Source organism: Lonchura striata, chromosome 3, assembly GCF_050655825.1.
Source record: "Lonchura striata isolate lonStrDom1 chromosome 3, ASM5065582v1, whole genome shotgun sequence".
In the NCBI taxonomy this organism is placed as follows: domain Eukaryota; kingdom Metazoa; phylum Chordata; class Aves; order Passeriformes; family Estrildidae; genus Lonchura; species Lonchura striata.
In genome coordinates, this window is record NC_140705.1 from 96,501,519 (window position 1) to 96,516,313 (window position 14,795).

Genomic DNA, 14,795 nt, shown 5'->3' on the forward strand with positions numbered 1-14,795 from the left:
TTCAATACAAATGCATTGGTTGCTTATGAAAGCCATGCTCTGCTCCAGTTCTCTTTTGCATTGGAAGAATGAGTTCACCAGACTCCACACAGGCATGGAGCCCATGAATGTGAAAGCTAAGTCCTGCTGGAGGATGGACTGGTGTCAACAACCACACAAAAACAGAAACCAGCTCAGATTTTACCTGAAACCTGTTTGCTTTGTGTGGTTCACTGCTAAAACAAAGGAGGCAAAGACAAAGGAGGTAAACAAGGGAAGTAGTCCTGTGTACCTGGAGCCTTTGAGAGGCAGTTTCCTTAGAGGTCTTGGAACCTCCCCTGGGATCATACAGTAAAAGCTGGAAGTGCCACGGTGTTACCAACCACCCTCCAGCCAACACAGCCACATGATCCTGCTTGAGACTCCCCAGCCTGAGAAGCAGGGCAGTCAGCAGACCTTCACAGCAGCACTGCTTTCCAATCCACCTAGGATGCACAAATTCCCCCCCCGCCCCAATCCGCTCGCCCCAAGGATCAGTGGATTTGGGAAACACTATGCAAATAAACATTTTCCATCTTCCAGAAGGACAGATGTAATAGCTGGTGATGCACTGCAGCTTCCCCAGCCCACAGTGAGGAATTCCAGGTTGAGGTGAGGTGCAATCAGCTGAGTAGGCAAGGGCTGAGACAGTGGCAGCCTGGGATGCTTCTCCCGTTCAATTACCCTGATTGCACATGCAAACTCGGGAAGAACAAGGTGGATTGATTTTGATTTTCATCACGGAGAAACACTGAACAGGATCCAAGAGCCTCCAGGCCCCTGGGAAAGACTGAAGCTGTGAGCTCCACCACAAACAGCTGGTGAGCAGCTTTGGCTCATGGCAGGGACTGCTGGCCCCAAAGTGACAGACGTGCAGGGCACCACTATCCCTCACTGCCACACATTTCCCATGACTTCCCTCATTAAAGCAGCTCATGTGACAACCTGCATTTATTTTTTCCTCTTATTTTTGTTTTTTGGTAGGTTTTTCTTCATTTTCCCCCTCTTCTGTTGCAGACTAGTTTCTGGGTTAACTTCAAATTGTTGTCTAAATTCTTGTCTAGATGAAATCTGCTTTTTAGTTCCCTCCAGCTACAGACAGGCCAAGGCTGATGCAGTAGGAAATCCAGCTCAGCTTATCCGTCTAGAAAGATGATAACTTAAAAAAATTTTTTTAAAAGGTCCATTTTTAAAAGTCAGTTGCTGGATTCAAAATCCCTTAATGCTGATGCTAATTCTTGGAAATTTCTGCAGAATAAATAACAGGCCAAGGAACAAATAATCACCAAAAGTTATGCAGGATAACAACAGATACTCTGCCTCTGAAAGGTGGTTATGTTTTCTTTGGGATGGGACAGAGGAAGGGAATTAAAAACATGAGCAAGCTCTTTTACAAAGTGAGTGATTCAAATGATGAATCACTTTTCCCAGCTAGCAAGCACTGGCTCAATGAGTGTAATTTTCTCCAATGTTTTTTAGGTGCTGAGTGCAGTAGCACAGAACTCTGCTATGAAAACAAGGTGTATTCCCTTGCCTGAGTTCACACTGCCTCTTTCTGCACCTTCCATCCAAGGAGTTTTCTGGACACCACCTTTCTCATCACCTCTATGCCTTGTAAAGGCTGACCTAAAACAGAGGCTAGAGAGAGTTAAAGAATAAAATATGTATTTATTAGAAGGCCTCTATGGATCCACCTTGGGCAGTACAAGAGCCCAGCCAGGGCTACATCCAAGATGAACCCAAAATGGTCACAAAATGGATGACTGGACACAAGGTCTCTCACTTTTATAAGTTCTGGTCATTTGCATATTGGAGTTAATTGTCCAATTACAGCTTCACCATATGAAGTCCCATCCTTCTTGTTTTTCTCTCTTCATTCTGCCATTCTTTATGCTCTTGTGCCTGAAATTTGGATCATTTGTCCTTGGTCCCCAGCTAGAGAAGGAATTGTTTTGTCTCCCTACTCTGTGAAGGGAGTTTACTATCCCCTAATATGAAATTCAGAGCTACACACTAAAACAGTACAGAATCTGAAAAATACAAAAGCTAGAACCTGAGGCATCAACCTGACCCCAGACACCTCAGACAAGCATTCAAGGAATCTGTTCCCTGATGCTCTGAGCAGACTGATGATGCAGACAAAGCCCCTGTCAGCTCTTTCAGACAGTCCTTTCACCAGCCACATCCCTATAAGTCATATCAGAGGCCCTCAGAGATTCCTCCCATGCTGATCCTCAAACTTCCACTGGCCACCTTGCAGCTTTTCTTCCAGCTGCCCCCACACACAGGTGTCTATTCTAACCAGAGGACAGATCTTCTTATGCCAGCTCCTGCTCAGCATCCCCTCATTCCATAAAGGAGCTACAGGATCCCCAATAGACCAAGAGTGAGCAGGCAGGAGCAGTAATCTGCAACCTTGAAGACCCTTCAGAAAAGCCTTCAGCAACTTCACTCTGTGCCTATTTTAGCCTTCTTTTAAAGCATAAGCACTGAAGATCATGGACTATCCTTCACATTTACAGTGGGCACCATACTGAGCCCTGGTGCAGGGTTAAGGCACTGCTGCACAGGTGGTAATCTCTCTGCCCTTACACACACATATCTGAAAATATAACCAATGTTAGCAGAAGCAATTCACATTTAGCATCATGACAATTCACATAATCTGGACCATTCTCCTTCAATTTCTTTTTGCATCTGCACAGTATTATGCACTATGATCAGAACAGAGAGAAATCTTTAGCCTGAACATTAATTGAATAAAAATGCATATTCTGCAACAGTTAATCATTTCATGGCTTTCTCGGTTCCAATCAATAGCTTGTGTGAAGGAAAAGCTACAAACAAGGAAAAAGAATTGTTCTGAACATTTTAAAAGGAGCATCTCAATTTTTAAAATCTGACATAATTCTTCACAGAGATTTTCACTTTGATTGATCTTTAGAAAAGCCTCGCTATAGGAAATGCTTTATTCAGTCTAAAACAGAACTTCTTTTCCATTTCTCAAAACTGTTGGTGAGCCAAAGGAATAGTTAATTGTGAGGTCCTGCTGTATTTGGTACCTTCAGCCTGACCTCTAGTAATGCTTGAAATACCACATGCAAAACCTCTGTTACTGATTACACATTTCAATGGGCATAGATTGAGGGCCTGGGGATGCAAACACAGCCTGAAGCAGTCCCCATCTGATGAGAAACTGTAACTATTGCAGAGCTGTGAAAAGTGACATTTCAAATGTTGTCTTGGTGCTCCTGATGCACCTTCCCTCCCTTTTCAGGCACATGTCTATTAAACAGGATGAGTTTACAAGTCAAAAAGTTGTTTCTGACTGTCACTGCTGACTGTTTCTCTCTGAAATCAAGCTGTTTTCTCTCCACTTTATACATTACCCCCAGATATGAAGACTCCAAACTCTGAGCATAATTGGCAATTCTCTTGACAATGTACAAGGTAAAATAGAAGCAGCATGTTGCTCAACTGCTCAGTTGGATCTGGAACAAAGACAGCAGCTATAATTGCTATCTACCACTTAAATAACCAGATACTGCACAACAGTAAATGCAGGCTAAGAGATTATTAGGACGGAGATGCCAGTCACAGGTACAGTTCCAGACAAATTTATTTTAATGTCAGAGTGAGCTAATGGTGGAGGCTGGGAAAAATACAGATATAGGTTAAATTGGCCACGATTTGTCAGCAGGATACAACTGCATTGAGTCTCTGGAAGATTCAGGTTGGAAACAGTCTCAGGGAAATTATAGATATCTCTTGGCTGAGTTGTTTAGGTAGCTTGAACACCTGGCATCACACATCCTTAGAGTTAGCAGTGCAATGGCCTAGGAACAAAGATTGTACAAACATTTCTGCATGGCTGAAAGGTGCCCAATGTGATATCTCCTGATACCTCCCTCTTCTTCCTGGGGGACCAGCTCCCAGAGGCAGATGGACACAGCGTTGGCTTTTCAGGACTTATGAAATGCAAACACAGTTTTATTTGCTTCCTGACCCCTCACTCAAAACATCTGCAGCTCTATAAATGACAAGGAAACACTGCAATTCAGCAACACCTTCTACCCCTGCTTAATTCTGTCAGGAAAGCGAGGCCTCACTTCGATGTCACCATGACACAGCATGGCTGTTGTGGAGATGTTTGGGAATTTCTGGTTGCTCTCCTCAGCCCTTTATCTTGCATCTTTTCTGGCAAGGTGAAGCCTGCATGGTTGGGAGACATCTACAGGTGAAGCCTTTGGTCAAACTGAGGAAAAAAAATGGGGTTTTCTTCAGCACTGGAATCCTGAGTTTCTGATCCAGATGACCCAGTTGAGTTGGCAGTCTCAACTTTGCCCTTTGCCATAGAAGGGCAGCTGATGATGCTGCTTTAGCCTCTATAAAAGAACGAAAGGCTTTTCAATGTTCACATCACGTGCCCTGGGCCACGAGCACATAGTTTAATTTTTTGAAGGAGAGTTCTAGCAAAGCCAAGGATTTTGATCCTGCTCCTTTCTGAAAAAACACTCTGGAAAATTTTTGGCTGCTGTAAAAAAATTCTTTAGAAGGGAAGTGGAGGATGGAGAGGACATATGTAAATTTTTGAAATCAATTGTACAAAAACTTTTATTCACAACCTTAGTATTCATGGATTCAGCAAAATAGAAAGGAATTCTCCAATACCTGCCTCACCTGACAAACTTCAAGCACTAACAACAGCAGATTCTGCTTTTGGCAAGGTATGTCAGTCCCTTTGCACATGAAATAACTCTCAGGATATTAGAATAGGATAGATGTTCATCCCACAGCGCAGTGCCTCAAAATCAGTGGTATTTGTGTTTCTAAGTCACTTTGTATGCTTTTGTAGTCCTACACTTCTCTGCTGCAAAAGCACCGTGGTGTTAGTACTTAAGAGAATTGTATCATAACATTTCATTCCAGTTTATTCATCTTTTAAATGCCCCTGGAGAGTCCTTTCTAATATCTGTGTTTGTCTTTTGTGAGTCTAATACTTAGTTATCTTATTTTTTCTCTCCCAGACAGGAAACAGAGGCAACTAACTCTTCTCCTTTGCATTTTTAGTTACTTTCCTAATACAACCGACTTTCAAGAGAGATTATTCCCATCTGCTGTGAACCCATAAGCAGAATGCTGGTGTAAAAAACTCAGCACCGGCTGCACTCTCACCAGACACAGACTTTGAAGGAAAACTACCTAAGGACATTCAGCCTGTGGCAGAAGCAGCTTCTGCAGAAGAGAATGATCTCTTTGTGGCACCTCCACAGAATACAGCACCTCCACACCTTCCAATCCATGTGCTTTGTTTCCTGCCTATCCATGTGGGCATCCACATTTAGCAGCTCTGCAGGCTGTTCTGGCTACTCTGCTTCCCTTCTGGGATCCATGAGTTTCAACATCCATGCTGGCTGCAGCCTCTGCTGCTGCTGTGCCAAGGCCACCATGCTGCCAAGCTCTAGCACACCCTCACTGCCCTAACACATCTGCCATCCCAATAAATATTTTCCTGTTGTTTCATGCTGTCTCTTTACAGTCTCACAGTCACTATCTCTACACCCTGAAGCTTTGTCCCAGCCCAGGAAAGCCAAAGGCCCCAGGCACTAGCAGTGTGCTCAGCAAAATCCAGAAAAAGGGCAGCACGTGGCTCATCCAGGAGCTGCACCAGCAGCAAATGGCACACAGCAGTGTTCAACTAAGCAGTTGGACCACGGGAAGATTTCCTAAATTAGGTCCTAGGATAAAAGAGCTGAGCATGTGATTCCACCTCCCATTCTAAACTTCCATATGCCAGATGATAACTGCCTATTAAATTGCAACTGGGAATAAGCACACAAACGTGCTGCATCTCCTGCCTTGTCCCAGTTACTTTAAAATAGGTATTGCTGACTCAGTCTCCTGGATTAGAGAAATCGGAGATCTTCAATAGAACTTAACTTTTCAGGTTTGCACAAAATCCTCTAGAAACAGATCAAAGGGGGAAGAGTAGCTCTAGTCAGGTTCACAGGTGGAAGCAAACTTCCTACAAAAATGTACCTAATGAAATCATTAATGTTGCAGAGGTTACGTTATAGATGAGTAATATAATACTTGGCTCTCACAACTGAGAGATAGATATTATGTAGATGTTAAAATGCATAGCAATGTTATTGTAATATGTGCTCCCCATAGTCCTCTTTCCCCTCCCCCTTGTAAAAGCATCAGTAGTCAGGGCATTTAGAGAGGGCCAGCTAATTACCAAGAGTAAGCTCGGTGAAACAACACCTGACTTCCAACCAAGATATAAGAAAGTAATCTCCACAAATGGACAGCAGAGAAAGAGTTTACTGACAAAACTTTGGGAGGGGCTAAAGGTATAAAAGGCAAAACATCAATTTTGTAGATGAGCATGTGGCTAATAGTCATGGGGGCTGATAGTCATTTAGTCCTTTTGTTGTAATTTTTGTTAATGTTTAATAAACCTTTAAAATTTTTAAAAGTGAGCAATCATTTCTTACAGGTTTTCTTCCCTCCACACATCCCACAGCAAGGATCCCTCCTTACAACTGTGCTTCCAGTGTTCCCCTTGAGATCTGCTTTCCTGCTCAAGACAGACCTCCCACCCTAGAGTGCAGGCCTTTAGCCACTGGCCATCACTGGTCCCATTCAGCAGCAGTGCAACAAAGCTCCCCAGCTGGAGGAACTCACCGTTGGCCTCTTCCATTGGATCTGCCAGAGCTTCTCCTCTGGGAGCAGGGTGGGACCAATGGAGCTGATGTGAGCAGGAAAGGTGGCATCCTCAAAGAGCAGCCCTTGACTCAGGCACAAGGCTCTCAGGTCTCTGAAGTCCTGGCTGTTAAATTTCTTCAGGTTCTGGAGGCTTCCTGCTGCTCCCGTGGTTTGCTCTGGCATCAGAGAGGAGCTGGGGGCGAGCATCGTGCCCTTTTCCTGTGAGGGGCAGACAGGGACTGCCATTAGTCTCCCCATGCAAAGTGGGCATCGAGAGTGTGTGGGATAACACCAACCCCTCCTCCCACCAGGAGGACTCTGGAGCAGCAGCTTGCAAAACTGAGGGCAGCCACAGTGACAAAATCCTTATTAGCTGGAAATGCATGGGGAAAGAGCAGTCGTCAAATCCCGACTGGTTTATCTTAAACCAGTTCTGTCAGTGCTACAAATTCAATTTGGAGTCTTCCCTGAGGACAGAGAGCAAAGCTGTTAGTGAGCTGCTGTGTGAGCACTGAGGTACAGCTGCAATATAAGCGAGCACAGGGGATGGAACAGGAGCTGCACGTGCAGGGGAGTGGGAGTGGGAGCAGGGATGATGCCCCCAGGTAGCCAGGACTCTCCGGGCCAGGTATCACAGCTGTGCACAGGATTTCAAGCTGCTGTTTAAACTGGGCAGGCACTGCATGGCATCTCCAGGTATTCCAGTCTGAAGCATGGGTGAAGCCCTCTCTGTTAATATGTCTAACAGAAAGAGGAGCTTTAAGTAGGAAAAAGAACGTTTCATACATGCAGTGAAACCCTGGACTGAACAGACCTGCTAATACACCTGATGGCACAGATAGGGATGGATGCAGGAGCCAAAATCTCCTGTTGGGGTTTTTTTCCCTTTACAGGCATCAAAAAGCGCAGCAGGATTCCTGCCATCAAAGATCTACTTTTGTTCCAAAGGGAGGCAGTCCAACTTCCAAGGAGACACTGGACTGTGGGATGGGAGAGATTGTAGTACAGGAGTGGTAGAAGGACAGAAGAAAGAAAAAAACCTGCACATTTGGAGGGACCAGTGGCACTGGAGCTTAAAGAAAGCAATTTGTTCTGTCCAACCAGAGCATGAGTTTTGAGGTGTGCTCCCCAGAGCCACATGGATGTACAGAGACACACACCTGGGCACCAACTCCTGGGGATGTCCCTTCAGCTGAAAGGCTCTGCTGTGGTTTCAGGGCTCAGAGAAGTAGCAGGAAGGTTGTGCAGCCTGCCTTGCCTCCTGGTTCCTTCAGCTTCTATTGTAACACAGAATTACATGTTGCTGGATAAACACATGACTCAGGGTCCACACCAGTTTTCATCCTTCATTCCCAATTGCCCTCACAAAATCAAAATACTAACTATCCTGAGCTATATTTCCCCTTTTGCCTCTTTCTATATGAAAAGAGAATCCCCTTATCAGCAGACTTTTAAAGGCAGAATCCCTGTGATCGTCCTCTGCCATCTTGCTTTATGGATGACACCACACTTGATCCAGGGATTCCTGCCCCCAGCCCCTGGCTTCCATAAATTAGCACTGGAAAATCCACCACATACCCTTGGCAAGCCTCACCTCCAATTAATTAACTTTGCTGAGCTAATTTCTAGCTTGAAGTCATCTAGTTTCACTTTCCAGCAACTGGATGCCATAGCTCTTTTGGTTGATTGGTTTTGTTTGCTTGTTTGATTTTTTTGTCGTTGTTTTTTTTGTTTTGGTTTTTTTTTGGGTTTTTTTAGATGAAAGGGCTCTTTTTTACCAAACAAATTTATCTGTCAATCTGAGATGTCCCTGGTGCTGCACGAATAGAGCAGACGGCTCCAGTAAGAGCAATGCCTCAGGTTTGTATTGTTAATTCTTCCCACATGTCAAAAATACAGCTCAGCTGCAATGAAGGTGTGATACAGCCCCCCACCCCCCTCCCTACACCCTTTTTACTTAGTCTCATCACCTTTCTCAGTGCTTCAAGTCACTTAGCCTCCTGGCATGGTAACAACAACCTAAACAAATAAGTGGTTTTGCATCTCATTGTTTTAATTAAAAGCCCCACAAAAAAAATCCAAAACCACCCTCGGCCAACAAGAAGAGAGAGCATTCCCCTGGGGTTTGCATTTTTTAATACAATGGAAATAAATCTTATGTAATGTACCATAACACGACAAGGGAATGGCTTCTTAACAAATACTCATTTGAAGCTGTGCCCAGGCTCCGTGCATGCTAAGATCTATTTCTTGAAACAGCGTTCCAGCAAAACTGATTACTAATTCCAAAGCTCAAATTAAAATTAACAGAGCTTGAAGGCTGGGTCTGACACGCGTTCCCTCTCTTCTGACAGAGAACAAGAGTTTTTAGCATGTGTGTGTGCACGTTTAATTACGTTGTTTAACATATTGGGATTAAATTAGCAACCAGACTGAGGAAAATAACACACTTAACTACTATTCCCTTGCAGGAATATCTTCATCAGCACAGACACAGGAGTTCTACACCCACCCATGCCCCTCTGCAGGCTGTCCATGGGGACAGGACCTGGCTAGCAGTGCCCTGGCTGCTCCAGCACACTCTGATGGCCACCTCTTTCGGAGCAGTATCCTGAATCCTGGCCACAGCTCTCCCATGTGGCTCTCACGGGTCTGTCAGCAACAGCAAAGGTCACAAAGTTCTTATTATTGACTGCTTGGTTGGGGAGCTTCTTACTCTTTCTGACCTCGAGAGCCAGAAAGGCTTTCAAGGGACAGTTATAATGGAATGGATATTGGAGATGTTGCCCTTGGACTGCTGCCTGCCACAAGATGCAAGGAGAGAGGGAGGGATTTAAAACATCCACAAAATCTGCTTGATTGTCAAACTCTAAAGAAAACAAAGAGACTTCTTACTAAGGAAAGAAATTATTATTCAGAAAGGGGTAAACATTCAGGAGGGGCTAAACAAACATTTGTTTAGTCCTGGGATCTCCTTCAACACACGTACTTATCTGAAATGGGGAAGGGACTCACACCCAACTTTGCTGCTCTTTTTTGGTTCCTCTTCCTTCTCAGCAGAGGGACATCCGTGTTGTCTGTCTCTGAGAAAGGGACAAACAGAAAAGAAGGAGGGAGAGAAGGTAAATAGAGGAAAACCTACAGAGAGAAGGATAAAAAGAAGTCAAGTATTGCAGCTGGAAGGGATGTGAAGGAAAGAGGAGTCTCCAAGCATAGCAGGGCAAAAAAGTGGTGACTCCTGCAGAAATCCATGGGGGAACCCCAAGCAGCCACGATTCTCTGCATTGAACAGCTTCAAAAGCAGCAGGGAAGGTGTGTCCTGTCTCCCTCCTGCTCTCATTCAGGAAAGATGTCAAGCCACAACTATAATCAGCGGCAAATGCTACTGACAGCTAATCACACTTTACATAAAGATTTATGTCACAGTACAGACATCATTTCCTTCAATGGCTTTGGTATTTTTCACAGAGTAGAAAGTAGAAATAGGCAATTAGAAACCACGTGTACTTCATAGCTGAACCTTCTCCTCTCCACTTTTTCCATTATATGTTGGCTTAGCTGAATTTCTGTACTTTAGAAAGAGCAACTAATTTTCTCAAACATAACTAAGAGTACCAGAAGAGCTGAAAAGCCAGCAGCCCTTCTTCCCCTGTTTCCTCTCAAACACTCCAAACTATCAAGCTACATTTCATCTCCCCATAATATTAAATATATGCTACAGTAACACCAGCACTCTTTCCTCTAAGATCCTGTCATTCACATACTTGAAGCATTGTAGAAACTTCAGGGACTCAGTTCCAGAATTATCTCATAATGAAGGAAAGGGTGAGTTTATTATCCCTCCTAGCATTCAGAAGAAGAAAAAAAAGGGAGCCAACAATCTCCTGCAGAGACAGCGAGCTGAGGATGCAGTGCAGGGACCAGAATGTGGGTGTCCCAAACCCCAGATGGACAACAGCTCCTTGTACACACACCTTGTACAAAAGCCTTGAGTACCACAGAAAATAAAAAACCAAAGCCAGGCACTCTGGCAACCGTCCAGGAGATTACTTTCCCAGTGGCTTCTTGCATGACCTTCTGCTCCAAACAGCCTGTGAAGTACTCCCTTCTGGCTATTTATTAAGTCAATTTTCTTCTGGTTTTGCATACACAGCATAGGACAGTTCCAGATACCTTTTTTCTACCTCATTTAACATCAGCCTACAGTAACTATAGAATCCTCCTCATCTTAGAATCTCTACTCCCACTTGATCCAATTACTTCTGACAACTTACCGTTTTACAAAGGAGGCTCCTTCTAGGATAGCAAATTCATCTTTTCTTTCCCTCCAGGTAACATTAAGGATAGGGACTCTAATTTATTCTGTCTCTCCAAGGCAAATCCTTCTCAATGTGTCTGTGGTGCTTTTCCAGCCCTATTACTTGTATTTCACCTGCTTCATCTTGTGCTAAATAAAACAGCAAAGGGATGTTTTTTACCTGCAGTGCCTCAGGCGTAACTCCAGCCACCACCAACAGAGAGACATGGGCTGGCCCAATTCCTGCTCTCCATCTCTCCTTTATAGGGAAGCTTTTGCCACGCCTTGAGCAAACACAACCAAGCTGAAGTTCAACAACCAATCTGGTGTGGGTGTAATAGTTTCATACAGAAATGAAGATACACACATATATATAGATATAGATATGCACACACATACTTCTGTTAGCCATCCACAATGAATTGTCTGTCGACCTACGTTTGTGGAGAGCATCCTGTGGCCATCTGTGGCTTCAGCTGCAGTTATTCTCAGAGGAAAAACAGTTTAATTTGCACCTCTTACCTGTTTTTCTCCTCTCAAACCACCAGGAAATGCAGTAATCATTCTGGATCCAGGCACAGCCTGGCAGGACTCACCACAAGACAAGTTATCAGAGGTGCGTGTCATTCTTTCTGCAGCAGTAAAATCAGCAGATATTTTTAGGCCAATGCCTGTTAGCATTTATGCTGGGCTCTTACTTAAATTCCACATCAGTTCACTTGGGCAGCTCATTTCCTCCAGGACTGCCTGAGGAAGAAGAACTTATCCTTTTATTTAGGAAGGGACTGACCTTCATTATGCGAAAACCCAAAGCCAAATAATTAAAGAGTATCTAGCAAAAATGTGGAAACATTTATTTTTGGGAGACCAAACTGAGACAGCCTAAAGAGGCCCAAAATTCAAGGCAATGTGGGCAGACCATTCTCAGGGACACATTCCCTGGCAGCAATCCTAAGTGTATTCCTACAGCCTGCAAGCATGTATTTGAATAAAAGTCCTGGTGTACAGCCATCTGAACAAGAGACAACGATGAAACCTTGCAATTGGGCAAACCAAGAGCCCCCTGGGCAGTATGAGTTGCAGCACAGCGGGTGAAGGCAGGAGACCCTTCCATTTTGCACAGTATTTTTGGGATGATATGTGCAATTGCTATACCCAGTTTTGGACTGCCCAGTGTAAGAGGGGCATCGAAAGTTCAGCAAACTGAGCAGAAACACACCAGGATGGTCAGGGGGCTGGAGCACATGATGTGCTCCAGAGAAGAGAGCAGAGAGTGTGGATGCTCAGGCAGGAGCGACACCTAATTGCACTCTCCCACTATCCAAAAAGTTCCAGAGCAGGTGGATCAGGCTGCTCTTGAAGGTGCACAGCAGATGGGCAGAGACAACAGGCACACCGAGCAGCAAGGAAAATGACATGTGGCTGGAGATAAAAAAGATCTCCAGAGTGGCTAAGCCCAGGAACAGGTGCCCAGAGAGATATTGGAGATATTCACATGGACAAGGACATAAGCAGCAACACCTAATTCAGAAGTTAACCTACTTTGAGCTGGAGTGGGACTCAAGGACCCAAGAAATTACCCTCTCTTTTTCAAGTTACCACAGCTTGTTCATGAAAAGTTACTCTGCAGTGAACGTTCATGAAGTTCACCTTGGGGATTAACAGAAAAACTTATCAATCCATAGCTCTTTACTTATCCAAAGTAATCCTACAATCACCTGGGCTCAGGAATTTCCCCAAAACTTTCTGTTTGTTCTGCAGTCTCTTTAAGCTGGGATGTCAACAGTTCACATAGCAGCTGGTTCCTAGGAGCTATGGGAGCTGAAAACATGAAAGTTCTCATGAAAAAGACAGTTCCTCTTCTTCACCAGTGTTTACTATAGCTCTGTGGGTCTGAAAGCTGGGTACTGCACTCTGCCTGCTCGTATTTAAGAGCTTTCATTTCCTCATGAGCTCCCAGCATTTAAACTCTAATAGAAAATACATCCATGTAAATTAGAGCAAAATCTGTCTCAGAGGGCAAAACAGGTGCAGTTTTCCTTTAAGAGCTGTTTTCCATAACCACTACATAAATAAAAGCTGATTGCAGCAGAAGCGTGGAGCGAAGATTTCCTTCATTGCAGCGAAGGAGCTGTGAGGTGATAAATGCCATAGCTGCTGGCTCCTCTGACAGCAGGCACGCTGTTCATCGCCTCTTCTCCGGGGAAGCGGCAGGTATATCCCCCTCCAGGTGTGGGGATTCATTGTCTGGAACTGATATCTCTGCTTAAATGGTGGATTAACATGATTTAAGAAATATTCATTGCAAAGTTGATTAGAAAGCCCCATCACCAACCTGGCAGGAGATTTCAGTTGTTGCAGCATGAGCCCATTTTGAGGCTGTCAGCTTTTCTGCAGAAGGCTGTATTGATGTGTCCATTTTTGCAGTGGCTCCAGAGAAGGAAGCCCAGAAGGCTGAGGGATTTATGTGCAGTAATGAGTCTTGGGATTATTTGCTACCATAAGTATCTGTGGAAACCTGCAAGGGAGAAAAAAAAAAAAAAAAACCAATAAAAAAAACCAAACCCATGAAGGATTTGAGTAAAGTGTACACGGCTGTACATTGGGAGAGCAGGGGGATTTTCTTCCAGTGGTACCCTGTGAGATTGTGAAAAGTGCCAACAATTCCCCTGAGTTAAAGGTTGCTTTTGCACAGCAGGGACATGAATCCATCTAAGGGTAGATGTGCAGTTTAATCTACTCGTGAACAAAAGATGCTGAAGGATCACTGAAAAATCAAAACTGCTTCTGCTCTGTAAGGCACCGCCTCAGGGCTGGTAAAGCCCAAATAAAAGGACCAACAGCTTCCTCTTTCACGGGGTACTGGCACCAGAGGGCAAATACCAACAAGTGCTGTTGAACCCAGGTTTTCTGTGAAGCCCACATGTGAGGTCTCAGCTGGCACCACAGATTTTTGGCATCACAGATTTTTGGAATTTAGTCACTCTTTATTCCTCTCTACCCTGGGATAAAAATACACGGAAAAAAATATGCACAACACAGACGCTCTTTTAAACAAGATTTTAAACTAAACACTTATATCTCCTCTTTGCCTGGCTTTCCTGAGGGTAGACTGTTGTTCTGGATGGATGTCATGGTCTAACAGCAGCTGTCAGCTCGCTCACTCCACCACCAGATCAGTAAGAGAACTGGAAGAGTAAAAGTGAAAAAACCCATGGGTTGAGGACAAGACGCCTCAAAAGGCAGAGCAAAAGCCATGTGCCCAAGGAAGGCCAAACAAGGAATTAATTCCCTGCTTCCCATGGGCAGGCAGGTGTTCAGCCATCTCCTGGGAAGAGAGGCTCCATCACACAGAGCAGTCACTGGGGAAATCAGTAACTCCAAACACCCCCTTTCCTCCTTCCTCCCCCAGCTGTATCTGCTGAACAGGATGCCCTGGGCTGTGGGATGTCCCTTTGGCCAGTGGGGATCAGCTGTCCTGGCTCTGTCCCCTCCCAGCTCCTTGTGCACCCCCAGCCCACTCGCTGCTGGGTGGGGTGAGGAGCAGAAAAGGCCTTGATGTGTGCAGGCACTACCAAACTGTAACAAAAACATCTCTCTGTTATCAGCACTGGTTTCAGCACAAATCCAAACTATAGCCCCGCACTGTAAAGAAAAATAAATCTAAGCCAGTTTAAACCAGCACAGTAGCCAGCAGCATGTCTGAGGCAGAGTTTTGCATCATCTTCCAAGGATGTCTGGGGAGGAACTGCATGACTTTGCCCAAGTG

General features: G+C 44.6%; 1 protein-coding gene across 17 annotated transcripts in view; it reads right to left on the bottom strand.

Annotated features, from left to right (window-relative positions):
- Positions 1-14,795, bottom strand: part of CAPN13 (calpain 13) — a 72,074-nt gene that overhangs the window by 38,318 nt on the left and 18,961 nt on the right. For 3 of the 17 annotated variants that reach the window (XM_085575850.1, XM_085575851.1, XM_085575849.1), the window contains 2 exons: positions 13,362-13,544; positions 6,709-6,948 (listed from right to left, as the gene is read on the bottom strand). In XM_085575850.1, coding sequence (XP_085431976.1) covers positions 6,709-6,948; positions 13,362-13,445 — 324 coding nt within the window. In that variant the 5' untranslated portion in view covers positions 13,446-13,544. The other 14 variants (XM_085575857.1, XM_085575858.1, XM_085575856.1 and 11 more) reach the window with 14 other exon arrangements.